General features: G+C 48.3%; 1 protein-coding gene across 1 annotated transcript in view; it reads right to left on the bottom strand.

Annotated features, from left to right (window-relative positions):
- efna3a (ephrin-A3a) overlaps positions 1 to 12,500 on the bottom strand; it is a 62,191-nt gene that overhangs the window by 1,716 nt on the left and 47,975 nt on the right. Inside the window, exons 2-4 of the mRNA XM_030348007.1 lie at positions 6,175 to 6,479; positions 5,349 to 5,414; positions 2,628 to 2,705 (exon numbers count right to left, since the gene is read on the bottom strand). Of these exons, the coding sequence (XP_030203867.1) occupies positions 2,628 to 2,705; positions 5,349 to 5,414; positions 6,175 to 6,479 (449 nt within the window). The remainder of the gene's footprint in view (positions 1 to 2,627; positions 2,706 to 5,348; positions 5,415 to 6,174; positions 6,480 to 12,500) is intronic.

Here is a 12,500-nt window from a genome sequence, read left to right as displayed (position 1 = left end):
CAAATGGCTGTGGCCTTTCCATTGACTAGACGGAGAGGACCATTAGCCAGAGGGTATCCAAAGAGGTACGGGCTCAGAGGATACCTTCGGTAATATGTGGTGGAAAAGCGGGATCTCAATGGACATTTCACACGTTAATAAGAGAAGGCGAACCGTGACCTCGGAGATTAATTTGGTTTGGAAAATGAATACAAAGGCAGCGCCAATGAAAAGGATTTTACATTGAAAATGCAAACATTAGTTTTAGAGGATACATACACAAACATCTTTGTAAAAAACAAATTCAACCTTTTTGATCCGTCAACATTTCGGATCTTTCATTGAGACATGTTTGTAAATTTCGTCAGACCAGGAAATTGCGAGGTAAAACATATCTGTGAGGTGACTTATGAAAAACAGATTTCAAGGCTCAAGAATATTGCACAACCCTTCTCCCGCCACAACATGAGGCAGAGCATTACTAATATTATTTCAAGCACGTCTGCATGAATAAAGGCTTTGTCTGCTGCTGGAGATTGAAAAAACAAGAATTAAATCTATCAAGGTGTCAACGAGATTTCACCACAGTTGAAGCAAAGCCAAAAGATGACAAGAGGGAGTGAAACGAGCTGTGACTATGAACGTGTGACTGTACGCCAGCAACAGCTCTATCTTTAAAGAGAATGTGTGGAATCCGTTTTTTTGTTATGTTTGTAGTCTGCAAAGGCATATTAGGACACTGACTGGGACAGGTTTTTGGTCTGGACTTTGGGGGTGCTTTTGTAACATGTCCAGAGACCAGTAGGTTGGTAGTAACCAGTAGTAGTAGTAACGGTGTGCCTATTGCACACAGAGTCCCCAGACTCCTAAAAGCTAAAGTTGTTTTTTATTTTCTGGAGAAGGGAACACATTAGAGCCAATCAATGACTGTGACTGTCTGTTGGGAGCAAGGTGCCCAATCAACACTTGCAGGTCGACACATTGAATAGTAAGCGATGTGTGTCTAAGCTGCGGGTGTAGACAACTAACTAATGTGGAGGTGTGGAGGGCTCCTGGTGGGTGCAAAGAGGGATGGTGTACGTTTTGTTTTTGTCCTTGTCGAATGGTGTGCAATGCTAGATGCCTCGATCCTGGACCTCGCATTCACCAAAACCTAATACCCAAACTTAACTTTATATTCCATTACAGGAAAACGAATAGCTTCTAGCGTGAAACCTAAACCCCACACTGGATTTGAACATACTGTCTGACTCTGTGGGCAGCGCAATGTGATTGAATACTAGAATGTTGTCCATCAAACCCATCCTAATACCTCATAACTAGAGCAATCATTACTCCTACTCTACCAAATAGAAAGTACATTTCCATCCATTTGCCAGGGGCATTTCTGCCAATCTTGCCTCCGAGGAGTTGCAGTTGTGGGGAGTCGTGACATATGTGGAAGCAGGGAAGCTGGGACCAACGGCACATTAGTGCGCCCAGAGCAAAGTGCAGTCCTAAGAGGAGAGCGATGCACGGACAAGGTCGAGGCTCTGGGCCTCTCTGGTGTCCCGTAGGAGATGCTGGCCGTGGGCGGCTGACTGCTCACCAAGGCAATCACAGCTAGCAGTTCATTAAAAGTGTTTCTATCTATATATATATATATATATATATATATATATATATATATATATAAATATATATAAATGTGTGTGTGTGTAGATTTATGAGGTGAATGAGTGTACGTATGTGTTTTCTATTCTAGGCGAGCTCTGGTCTGAGTTGCCGCAGAGCACAATCGCCTCCAGCTGAGCTCTCTCTCTCTCTCTCTCTCTCTCTCTCTCTCTCTCTCTCTCTCTCTCTCTCTCTCTCTCTCTCTCTCTCTCTCTCTCTCTCTCTCTCTCTCTCTCTCTCTCTCTCTCTCTCTCTCTCTCTCTCTCTCTCTCTCTCTCTCTCTCTCTCTCTCTCTCTCTCTCTCTCTCTCTCTCTCTCTCTCTCTCTCCTGCTTACCTCGGCCTCTTTCCATTGCTGGTCTCCCTCTTCAAATTCCTGCCTTTTATCTCTGTCAATTCTTTCTCTTTTTCAACCCCTCTTCTGTTCTCTTTGCTGTCTCTCCCTTCATTTCAGTCCCCCCCCCCCCCCCTCCCTTCTCGCCCTCTCTCCCCATCCATCCATCACACTCATGGTCTATCCAAGTCTCCATCTCAGGTAGGTCACACTTTCTTTTCCCGCTCCGTAACAGGGAGCACACGTCTCTCAGAAGCGAACAGACCAGACCAAAGGAATACCAACAAGAGACCCTGTTGTCAGAGAGCAGTGGAGACACAATGCTATGAGACGGAAGGTGTGCAATTGACCTGCGAGATTGTTTTCTCGTTTTCTCTTTCTCTCTGGGCTAGCGTAGACCTTTTGCGAGTGCAACCTTTAGCCGTTCGTTTGGACGTCACATGGGTTGTCCATGGGCGGGTGGACACATGGGTGCGTTTGTGTGTGTGCGCGCGAGTGCCGGACGGAGAGAGAGAGAGAGTGTGTGTATGCGTGCACGCATGTGTGTACGTGGGTGCTCGGTTGCGTGCGGGTGTGTGTTTGCGTGTGTCTCAATCGTGCGTGCATGCGTGCGTGGGTGCTTTGTGCATGCGTGCGTGCGTGTGTGCATGCCTGCCACTCACCGATGTTGTGTACTTTCATGTTTGGTCTGACTGTGTACTCGGGAGGGGCCTGGTTGGAGTCCTCGTCTGTCTGGGAGACTGAGAAACAGTGAGGGGAAGAGAGAGAGTAGACACCTCGTTAAAATGACAACACTGGGCACAATGTGCATTTAGGGTGCCATTAAAAGCCATCATGGTCGCTCTTAGACGTAGATCCCTGGACCAGTCTCTACTCAACTGTAGATTAAAACTGCACTCTTGTATTCACTGGTTGTCTAGACATGGCATTAATCTGCTTTGCCAGTCACTAAATATATATGTGTGCATCTGCGTGTACGTGTGCGTGTGCGTGCGTGTGTGTGTGTGTGTATGCTAGCTTTTGTGTCTGCGCCTTCTTAGCCCATGTCGGTGTGGGTGCTGATATCCCTTATACTGTAGCCCCACCATAACAAGGTGCAGGGAGAGGTTAATGCAACATATGGGAATTTACATAGCAGCTTCTTTTCCACCGGTTTTATGTGGAAATCTGCCCAAATGTAAAGCACATGCTTCAGTGGATCTGAACCAGAGAAGATGGCGGGGGTGGAAGGGGGGGGGGGGGGGGGAAGGTTGAGGAAGCACATGGGCGGTGTGGAGGCGTCCGCAAGACATGTTCAGATAGAGCGCCGTTGAAATGACATCGCTGTGCAAAGGTTGAGAATCGTAAACCGGTGAAATGGCGCACACACCCTGACGCACAAACTACTCCCTGGATCTCTATACCAGACACACACAGACACACACACACATGCATGCATGCATTCAGACATGAATGCACTAGCTCTCTCACAGGTACGTACACATATATGTACATGCAATAAATGCACGTATATCAATTCTGGTGTGTGCACTCAAGAACACACAGATTAACACACAGATTAATTTTGAGAATTGATTTGTGGATTTATTTTCATGCACTTCTGTAAACATGCAGCCCCCCCCCCAAACACACACACACAAACATACACACTCACAAAGACTAATTTACTTTCTTCTCTCGCAAAAAGCACAAATGCATAAACTCAAAGCTGCCATAGCAACAAACAAGAAAATGCAACAGACCAAATCGGCACAAATACACTACACATAGTCACACACACAAACACACACACACACACACACAAACACACACACACACACACACACACACACACACACACACACTTTAAAGTTAGTGCGGAAATCACTTCCGACTGCGCAAAAGGTCGCTGGTTAATAAACTAGGCGTACAGCCTGTCTCACATATACAGTGCAGTACATAGTAGACCAAACCAAGCAGAAACATGGGGCAGTGATAACACACACCCCCCTACACACACACACACACACACACACACACACACACACACACACACACACACACACACACACACACACACACACACACACACACACACACACACACACACACACACACACACACACACGCCGCTGCCCAGACGGGGCGCCGATGGAGGAATAGATTAGCGGTGACACGGGGAGCAGGGGGTTGGGGGGGGGGGGGGGGTCTCTACACGGGGGCTGACAGTGGGCCGAGAGCTCCACGTATTAGTGCTGACAAGGTTAGGTGGGGGCGGGGGGGCATCTCAGCATAGGGCCGTCAGATCAAAGGCCTGCAGGCAGTGGAGAGAGGGTGCACAACATAGAGAGTCAAAGAGAGGGAGAGAGAGGGAGGGGGAGAGAAAGTCTGAGGAAACAGATGGAGGGAGAGAGAGGGAGAGTCAGAGGCTGGACAGGTGGACAGAGCCCTGTGGAGGGGGGCTGGGGGATACTAGAGGAAATAGTGTAGAGTGGGGGGGAGGGGTGAGGGGATGGAGGGGGGAAGCAAGGAGAGGTTGACACGTGTAGGCTTTCAAAGACGGAAAAGATTTTCTCGAGGAGAAGAAGAAGAGGAGGAAGAGGAGCAAGAGGGGAAGTGGAGCAAGAGAGGAAGTGGAGGAAAGGGAGCTTTAGAGAGAGAGAGAGAGAGAGAGAGAGAGAGAGAGAGAGAGAGAGAGAGAGAGAGAGAGAGAGAGAGAGAGAGAGAGAGAGAGAGAGAGAGAGAGAGAGAGAGAGGCACTGAGGGGCTATCTCTCCCCTCCTCGTGTGTGTTGTGTGGCTTCCATGGAGCGTGTCGTTCGCTAAGAGAGGAGCATTACAGTATTAGCGCTGAGCGGAGAGTAGCAGTCGGTCCGGGTTCCCAAAGCCCCGCTCGCAGCAACGAGGATCATCTTAACCCAGGAAGAGCACATGAGACAGCACGTCCCTGCGAAAATACTGTCAGGTCCTTGTGCTCTCTCACACACTCCCTCTATTTCGCTCTCTCCCTCATCCTATTTCCTTTTCTATTGCTCTTTTTCTCTTACTATGTATGTGTGTGTGTGTGTGTGCGTGTGTGCCAGTTGGAGTGTGTGTAAGTTGCATGTTCACATTCCTTCATGAGTGTGTGCCCACATATGTGTGTGTGTGTGTAGGTCATTGCAAGTGTGTGCAAGTGTTTATGTCCACCTATGTGTGTGTGTATGTGCGTGTGTGTCTGCGTGTGTGTGTGTGTGTGTGTGTGTGTGTGTGTGTGTGTGTGTGTGTGTGTGTGTGTGTGTGTGTGTTTGGGAGGACGAAGCAGGGCTGAATGGAAGAGAAACGAAGCAGCGGCGGAGATGAGGCTGGCGGGGCGAGAGACACCGAAAGAGAGTGAAGCAGAGCGAGAGAGAGAGAGAGCCTCACCTGTCGAGCAGCAGACGTAGACCCTCAGTCTCAGGCAGTTGTGGCCGTGGTGATGGGTGGGCGTGGCTAGAAAGAAAACACCGAAGAAATTGATGAAACGAAAGGACTGGATCTGGGCTCTATAATCAAAGCACTGGAACAGCACTTAGAGTGATGGACAACAGAAATCAGTCATTTACTTCTAATTGTCCTGCTATTCCCTCAAGCGAATTTAATGGGTCTATTTACCCGACTACCCGGCTACGCAGCAAAGTGGGTGTCCAATTACCGCACACTCGCCTGGCCAAGGTACTGACCAATTACCGGACACTGATATTATGTCGACGCCGCAGCTGAATGAAGATAGGGCCTTTCGGACTCTGAAGAAGTACAAACTACCCAAAGCAGTGAGGGGAGGGGGGGGTGAGACCATGCCCTTAAAGTCCTGAGTCTCTTTCCAAGCTGGAGTTTATAAGTTGACTTTGTGAATGTTCATCTTTTCTGTGTATTTATGTACTTTTTGATATTTTCTGGTTTGTGGAGATGGTGTGCGATATTGCCCTTTATGATATGTTATTGTTATTTGACGTTTTTTAGATCCTGCTGTCCATAACTTAAACTGCCGCTGTTATTCTTAAATAAGTGTCTGGTGTGTTGTCTACATTAAAATATATATATATATATATATATATATATATATATTACATTTTTTTATGACATGAAAATTATTTGTAACAAAAAAGGCAATGAATTAAAGAAAAAATATATAACAATTTCTACACGCTATGCTAATTTAAAAGAGGTGACGCTATCCTACAATCGGCCCATCACGTCACCAAAGACTCACAGATGTAGTAGTAATCGTGGCCCACGTTGAACTCGTAGCCCAGCGAGAAGGCGCTGTAGCGCTGAAACTTCTCGGAGAACTTGATGGGCGCGTGGGGCGCATGCGGCCGGTTGCATTCCCACCGCTTGAAGCCCAGCTGCGGGTCGCAGGTGCGGTAGCCGCGGTAGCTGACCATGTAGAGCACGTACTGCTCGGCCATGGTGCGCTCTGGCGCCCCCCGCTGGATGCTGGTGTTATAGTGCGGGCAGTAGATATCCAGGTAGTCGTTGACGCTCACCTCCACCGTGTAGCCCTCCCTCCGCAGGCTGCAGAGACGGACAGAGAGAGAGACAGAGACAGAGACAGAGACAGAGATTAGATTACACCTCTCTCTATTTTAACCCATCTAGATGAAAAACAACATCCCCCGCCATTGTTTTCCCCCTTTATGATCTGAATAGTGCTGAGTATGCTGATACAGCAGAACACAACCCTGATGGTCCTTCGGTTCCCATGAGCATGTTCCAAACCAGGTCACTGAGGCAAAAGGGAAATCACAGCTCGGGTGACGTGTGTGCACCGCTTGTTTGTGTGTGTGTGTGTGTGTGTGTGTGTGTGTGTGTGTGTGTGTGTGTGTGTGTGTGTGTGTGTGTGTGTGTGTGTGTGTGTGTGTGTGTGTGTGTGTGTGAGCCGCAGGGCTGCATTGGGGGTTCGGGGTGGAGGTGAGGGAGGTTGTGCATGCTGCTAACTGTAGCAGATGTTTGACAGCCAACAGGCAGCTCTCTTGCGCCTGCTGCTGGCGTCTATGGACAAAAGTCGATACGGAAGGTCACCTGAATAAAGATGTTACATGTACATCATGTTTCTATCACAGAGTAGGTGTGTTTATATACGTGCGTGCATGTGCACTTGAGAATTACGGGCTGTACGGTGCATTTGATAAGCTTCCTAACCAATGAGATTGGGCAATGGATAAATTAGGATTCTGCCCCCCAATGCTTTGATGGTGTCTGTTTATAATGCTAAGTGTTCTCATTATGTACATTATACGCTCCGTAATTACCCGGAGTGGGGGGTCTCATTTTAAAAGACTCCTGCAGGTAAGCTGATGATACGAGACGTTGTCTTAGCGCTGATCTGTAATTGCTGTGTAGACGATGACTAGTGCGATGGCGCATTTTCAACAGCAGGTGGTGGTGTTGGACTGCAATCCTTAGCGGACTGCCGAGTGTCAACCGCCAACCCCACCACCACCATCACCACCACCAACCCAACGAACAGTCTCCTCCAGTGCTCTCATTTGCTTCCTGTGACTGTCCGACACCAATTTATTTTAAAATATTCAGCTTACAAACAAAATAATACCTCTGGAATAACACACACACACACACACACACACACACACACACACACACACACACACACACACACACACACACACACACACACACACACACACACACACACACACACACACACACACACCCAAGAAGACTAGGTCAGGTCTCTAGAGATGGAATGGTTCAATTAAAAAACAAGGATCATAAATGTCATGACACCTCTTTTTTTGCATCATTACCAACCTACAAACCTATAGCATTTGCGATTTCAAACACGTACAAGCACACACAGGTGAATACCTATTCACCATCAGTCTTATCTGGGCCCTGGCTGTGTGATTGGAGATGAGAGACCTTTGTCTTCAAATGTTCCAGGAGTTGGCGACACCTTTGTGCTTAAAAGCAGTTATATTTAGAGTGTGTGTCTGTGTGTACGCGTCTGTGTCTCAGTGCTTGTGTGTCAGTGTGAGTGTATGCGTGTGTGTCACCATTTTTGTGAGTGTGTGTCGCCATGTGTGTGAGTGTGTGTGTCTGTCAGTGTGTGTGTGTGTGTGTGTGTGTGTGCGTGTGTGCGTGTGTGTGTGTGTGTGATTGTTTGTGTCAGTGTGTGTGTGTGTGTGTGTGTGTGTGTGTGTGTGTGTGTGTGTGTGTGTGTGTGTGTGTGTGTGTGTGTGTGTGTGTGTGTTTCAGTGTCTGTGTGTATCAGCTTGTGCTTGTGTGTTTCAGTGTGTGTGTGTAATGGGGGGCTTGGGGGGGGGGGGGGGCAGTACAGGGAAAGCGAGTGGGAGGAACAGGGAAACAGGAGGGGGAGGCGGTGGGGGAGAGAAATGAACAGCAGAGCGTCTCGAGGCGAGAACTCAAACGCTGCGTTGAGGCAGAGAGAGTTTTCTCGCTAAACGGTCGTCTAAGCAACGCGACATCCACGCTACGGAGACCCACGCTTACACCCAGCATCCTGTTACTAATAACCTCCATCGTTACCAACCGTATCATGAAAGCGTTTTCTCCCCACCCCCCCCCACACAACCTATCCCATTTTGAACCCAAAACAGCCGGGATCGGGCGGTTTAGGCATTTTGAAAGTGCCACCGTACGAAGCTATAGCACTAACCCAGAGGATACAAGCGCACTCATGCATTAGCTGTATCCATAGATCCTTACATGCAGCCATAAACTCCAGAGCAACGTAGCAACATCTGGTCCACTGCAAAGGGGGTGCCGAGGGTGGAGGAGTCTGCCAATGGTGGGGTTGGGGGGGAGGCATATAGAATCAAATGAGTGTGTGTCTGTGTGTGTGTGTGTGGGGGGGGGGGGGGGGTAAAGTGTAAGGTGATGATGGATGACGGGAGGTGGTATAGAAGGGGGAAGGGAGAAAAGGGGGAGCGGAAGACTACAGAGGCGAAGGAGAGTGACGTGGAGTGTGCGTTTGGAGGTAGAGCAGTTGTCTTGTAACCGAAAGGTTGCTAGTTCAATCCCCAGCTCCTCCTAGCTGAGTGTTGATGTCCCTGAGCAAGACACTTAACCCTAACTGCTCCTGAGGAGCAGGCTGTCGCCTTGCATGGTTGACTCTGCCGTCGGTGTGTCAATGTGTCTATTAACCGATGTAAGTTGCTTTGGATAAAAAGCGTCTGCCAAATGCCCTAATGGTTTGTGTGTGGGTTTGCATGTATGTGTTTGTGTGTATGTGTTTTTATGGCCTTATATGAGCAGTGTAAACTTTGACACACAGGGTCAGAGATCATAGGGCAGAGAGGGAAGGAGGATGGAGAGAAAGAGGGTACCTGTGTGTGTGTGTGTGTGTGTGTGTGTATGGGAGATTTATTAACTCAAGAGTGTGTGAGGTGAAGAGTGAATGGATGAGCAGAAGGGAGGTCAAGAATATAATGCGGGGGAGGAGAAAGGTGTTGTGCAATGCCAACAAAAAGAGGTGAAAAGAGGTGGAGAGAGAGAGAGAGACAGAGAGACAGAGACAGAGACATAGGTTATGGGAGGGTGGAGGCCATGAAAAAAAAGGCGCAGCGTTGGCATGGGGGGGATATTTTGCACTCCTTGGACATTTCCTCTGTATCTTTGCCATCTGCAGCATCTCTTTCTATCTGTTTCCTTGCTCCCTCTCTCCCTGTAACTCTCTCCCTCGCTCGCCCACACTGGGACGGCGCTGCGTCAGATTTGCTGTCTCATCATGATCTGCCCTGAGAAGGGGAAGCACCGCTCGTTAGCGAGGGCCGTGCAAGCTCGCAAAGACTGCCAGGATAGAGAGAGAGAGAGAGAGAGAGAGAGAGAGAGAGAGAGAGAGAGAGAGAGAGAGAGAGAGAGAGAGAGAGAGAGAGAGAGAGAGAGAGAGAGCTAGAGAGGGCGAAAGAGAAGACTGCTGAGCAAAGACAGAGAAAGAAACGGCAGAAGCGTAGGAAGAGGAGAAGCAGACATATGGAAGCGAGAGAATATATAAGTGGGAGACATACTGTGATAAAGATAGCCCATCATCAGGTAACCCATGGATGTATGGCTCTTTTAATTGTTTCCTTTTCATATCTGCCTTTTTCGTAAACAGAAAGTACGCTGTCACCACTGCTTTATGTTCAGGCAGCCACTGATGTGCAGAGGAACCAATTTAGTCACACCACAGGAGGGGAGGAGGGGGGAGAGAATCATCAAACATAACAGGCATACCAAGTTAAAGATAGCACTACTGCATCTTGCATATCAGCTCTAAAACCCGCCATGTGAGAATTCTTTCGGCATCAATAAATAACCGGCATAGCGCTAGCGCTATACCGCTAACCGCCAGCGCACTCGGGCTAAGGAGGCTGAGAGGGGAAACAAATAAAAGGTGGCAGGGTCCTGGAGTAAGCTAACTGCTAAACATGCAACAACAGGCCTGGAACGCTCAGAAGGCCTGGAGCAGGAACACACCCAACAGCTCGGCTGTTTGTCTGCGGAATACCAACAGAGTTCTGCCTGGTTCTTGTGTGTTTCTCTTCTCCTTCCATATAGGAGCCGAGGTCCCCTAGCATGCAGTAATAATAAACGGCGAGAGCATGACTGAAACAACTTCAATGAATATTTTACTCTGCTGGGATGAATATTTCACTGTGTTGTGATGTTTGAAGTGTTATGCCCGCCCCCGCGTCCGGTTAATTCACGGCCCAGCGTGGCAGCGGTGACGGCGGGCGGCGTCCGTACCTGACGCTTATCCTGCCACTGCGCAATCGGTTGCCACTTCTGATTATGTTTTAAGGGTTGAGCAAAAAAAAAATATGATTACATACGCTGTGTGTTGAAACATTAGTTACTGACTGACAGGGGACTGGGCCTGGGTTGACAAAACATAACACTGCCGGTCAACCCTCACTAGTAAGTGCCCTGACGCACCTCTGCTGTGATGTAAAGTCATCCCCCAGCGCAGTCGTCCTATTATGGGATATGTGCCGGGAATGAGCCGCGGAACCAATTTAGCATCAATTTAGCTCTAGCGTACAGGGAAAATAGCGTGCTTGTGTGTGTGGGGGGTATTTTTGCATGTGTGTTTGTGTGTGTGTGTGCGTGTGTGCGTGTTTCTAAACCCTCCCAAGGTCATTTTGGTGTAATCACACATTACCTTAAGAGAACCTCTCTGGTAATCAACAAGCTGCCTCATCAGGATAGATTACTGATGCGCAAACCCACGCGATTTAGATGTCATTCATTCATTGCTCGTCCACTTAGCACAAGACAAGACAGCCCTCCCCCCAACACACACACACACACACACACACACACACACACACACACACACACACACACACACACACACACACACACACACACACACACACACACACACACACACACACACACACGCACACACACACGCGCACACGCGCGCCGAAACAAGGTAGGCTCAACTGATTTTCTCTACCTTCAGCACAAAGACGAGAATTTATGAGAGCTGTCCATGTGCACGCCCACGGGTGCACTAGTGCACACACAGACAGAGGAATGCATCGATGCACACGCACACACAAAAAAACACAAATAAGTACTATCAAACCCACACAACACACACAGAAGTACAAACACACACACCTCAGTTTCTCCGGGGGAGGCACCCCCTGATTGAGTTACCGTCACAATTATCTATTTGGTTTGTGTTTTATCCAAACGGGGGGGATTGAGGGTGAAGACAAGTGCTGCGGTAGGAAAGAGGAGGGGAAGGGGTGCGTACTTGGGCAGGAAGCTGCAAGTCTTACCATCAGACCACAGGGACCCATCCAGAAGCTTTCCCCACAAACTCCTTCAAATGTTGTGTTTACCCGATCCACCGTAAACCCTGCTCTACTCCATCCCCTGCAGCTTCCTGTTGACAAGCTGCCGTTCTCTATTCTCCCCGTTTCTCTGAGTCCATGGGAAGGTTGTGAGTCAATGTGTGTTTATTTTGGGTCTTGCAAACAACGACTGCTTTCATTGTCAATTTGATTTGAATCTGATCCAATGATTGATTGCTGTGCTGTCGTCGTATCTTTGTTACATTGTTACATTAGCTTATTGCTATTTTTAACCGTAGCACACGACAAACGGATGATCTGAGAAGAAAACTGTTTATCAATGAAGTTTCTTTCAATTGAATACTTAATAAATCCAATAATCGCTTTACCAATCAGAAAAATGATACTTCTTAGCAGGAAAACGGCATATTTACTGCTCTCAAGGACACATCGAAGGCGCTTTTTTAGACCAGACCAGGTTGTCACGTAGTCTGGTCTCCCTCCAGTCCAGATCTTCCCCCAGCTGATCTGAGATTTCAGACCAAGGACAGCCTCTAAAGGCGGCCTCGTCAGCCCTAAGGCCACGGCTGGCCTAGATGTACACACATGGAGCGTTAGGAACACACCAAACTTTCCCCCTATGTTCCAAAGTAACTTCATCGCTCCATCACTCTTATCTCCAGTGCTACTTTTCCATTCCACTAGGAAGAATGTTTATACTTTTCAGAATATGCCATTCCTGGTGGCGGCCTCGTTGCACACA

The sequence above is a fragment of the Gadus morhua genome, chromosome 22, assembly GCF_902167405.1.
Source record: "Gadus morhua chromosome 22, gadMor3.0, whole genome shotgun sequence".
Lineage (NCBI taxonomy): Eukaryota > Metazoa > Chordata > Actinopteri > Gadiformes > Gadidae > Gadus > Gadus morhua.
Note: the sequence above shows the minus strand (reverse complement) of the source record. Positions and strands in the feature narration are given on the sequence as shown.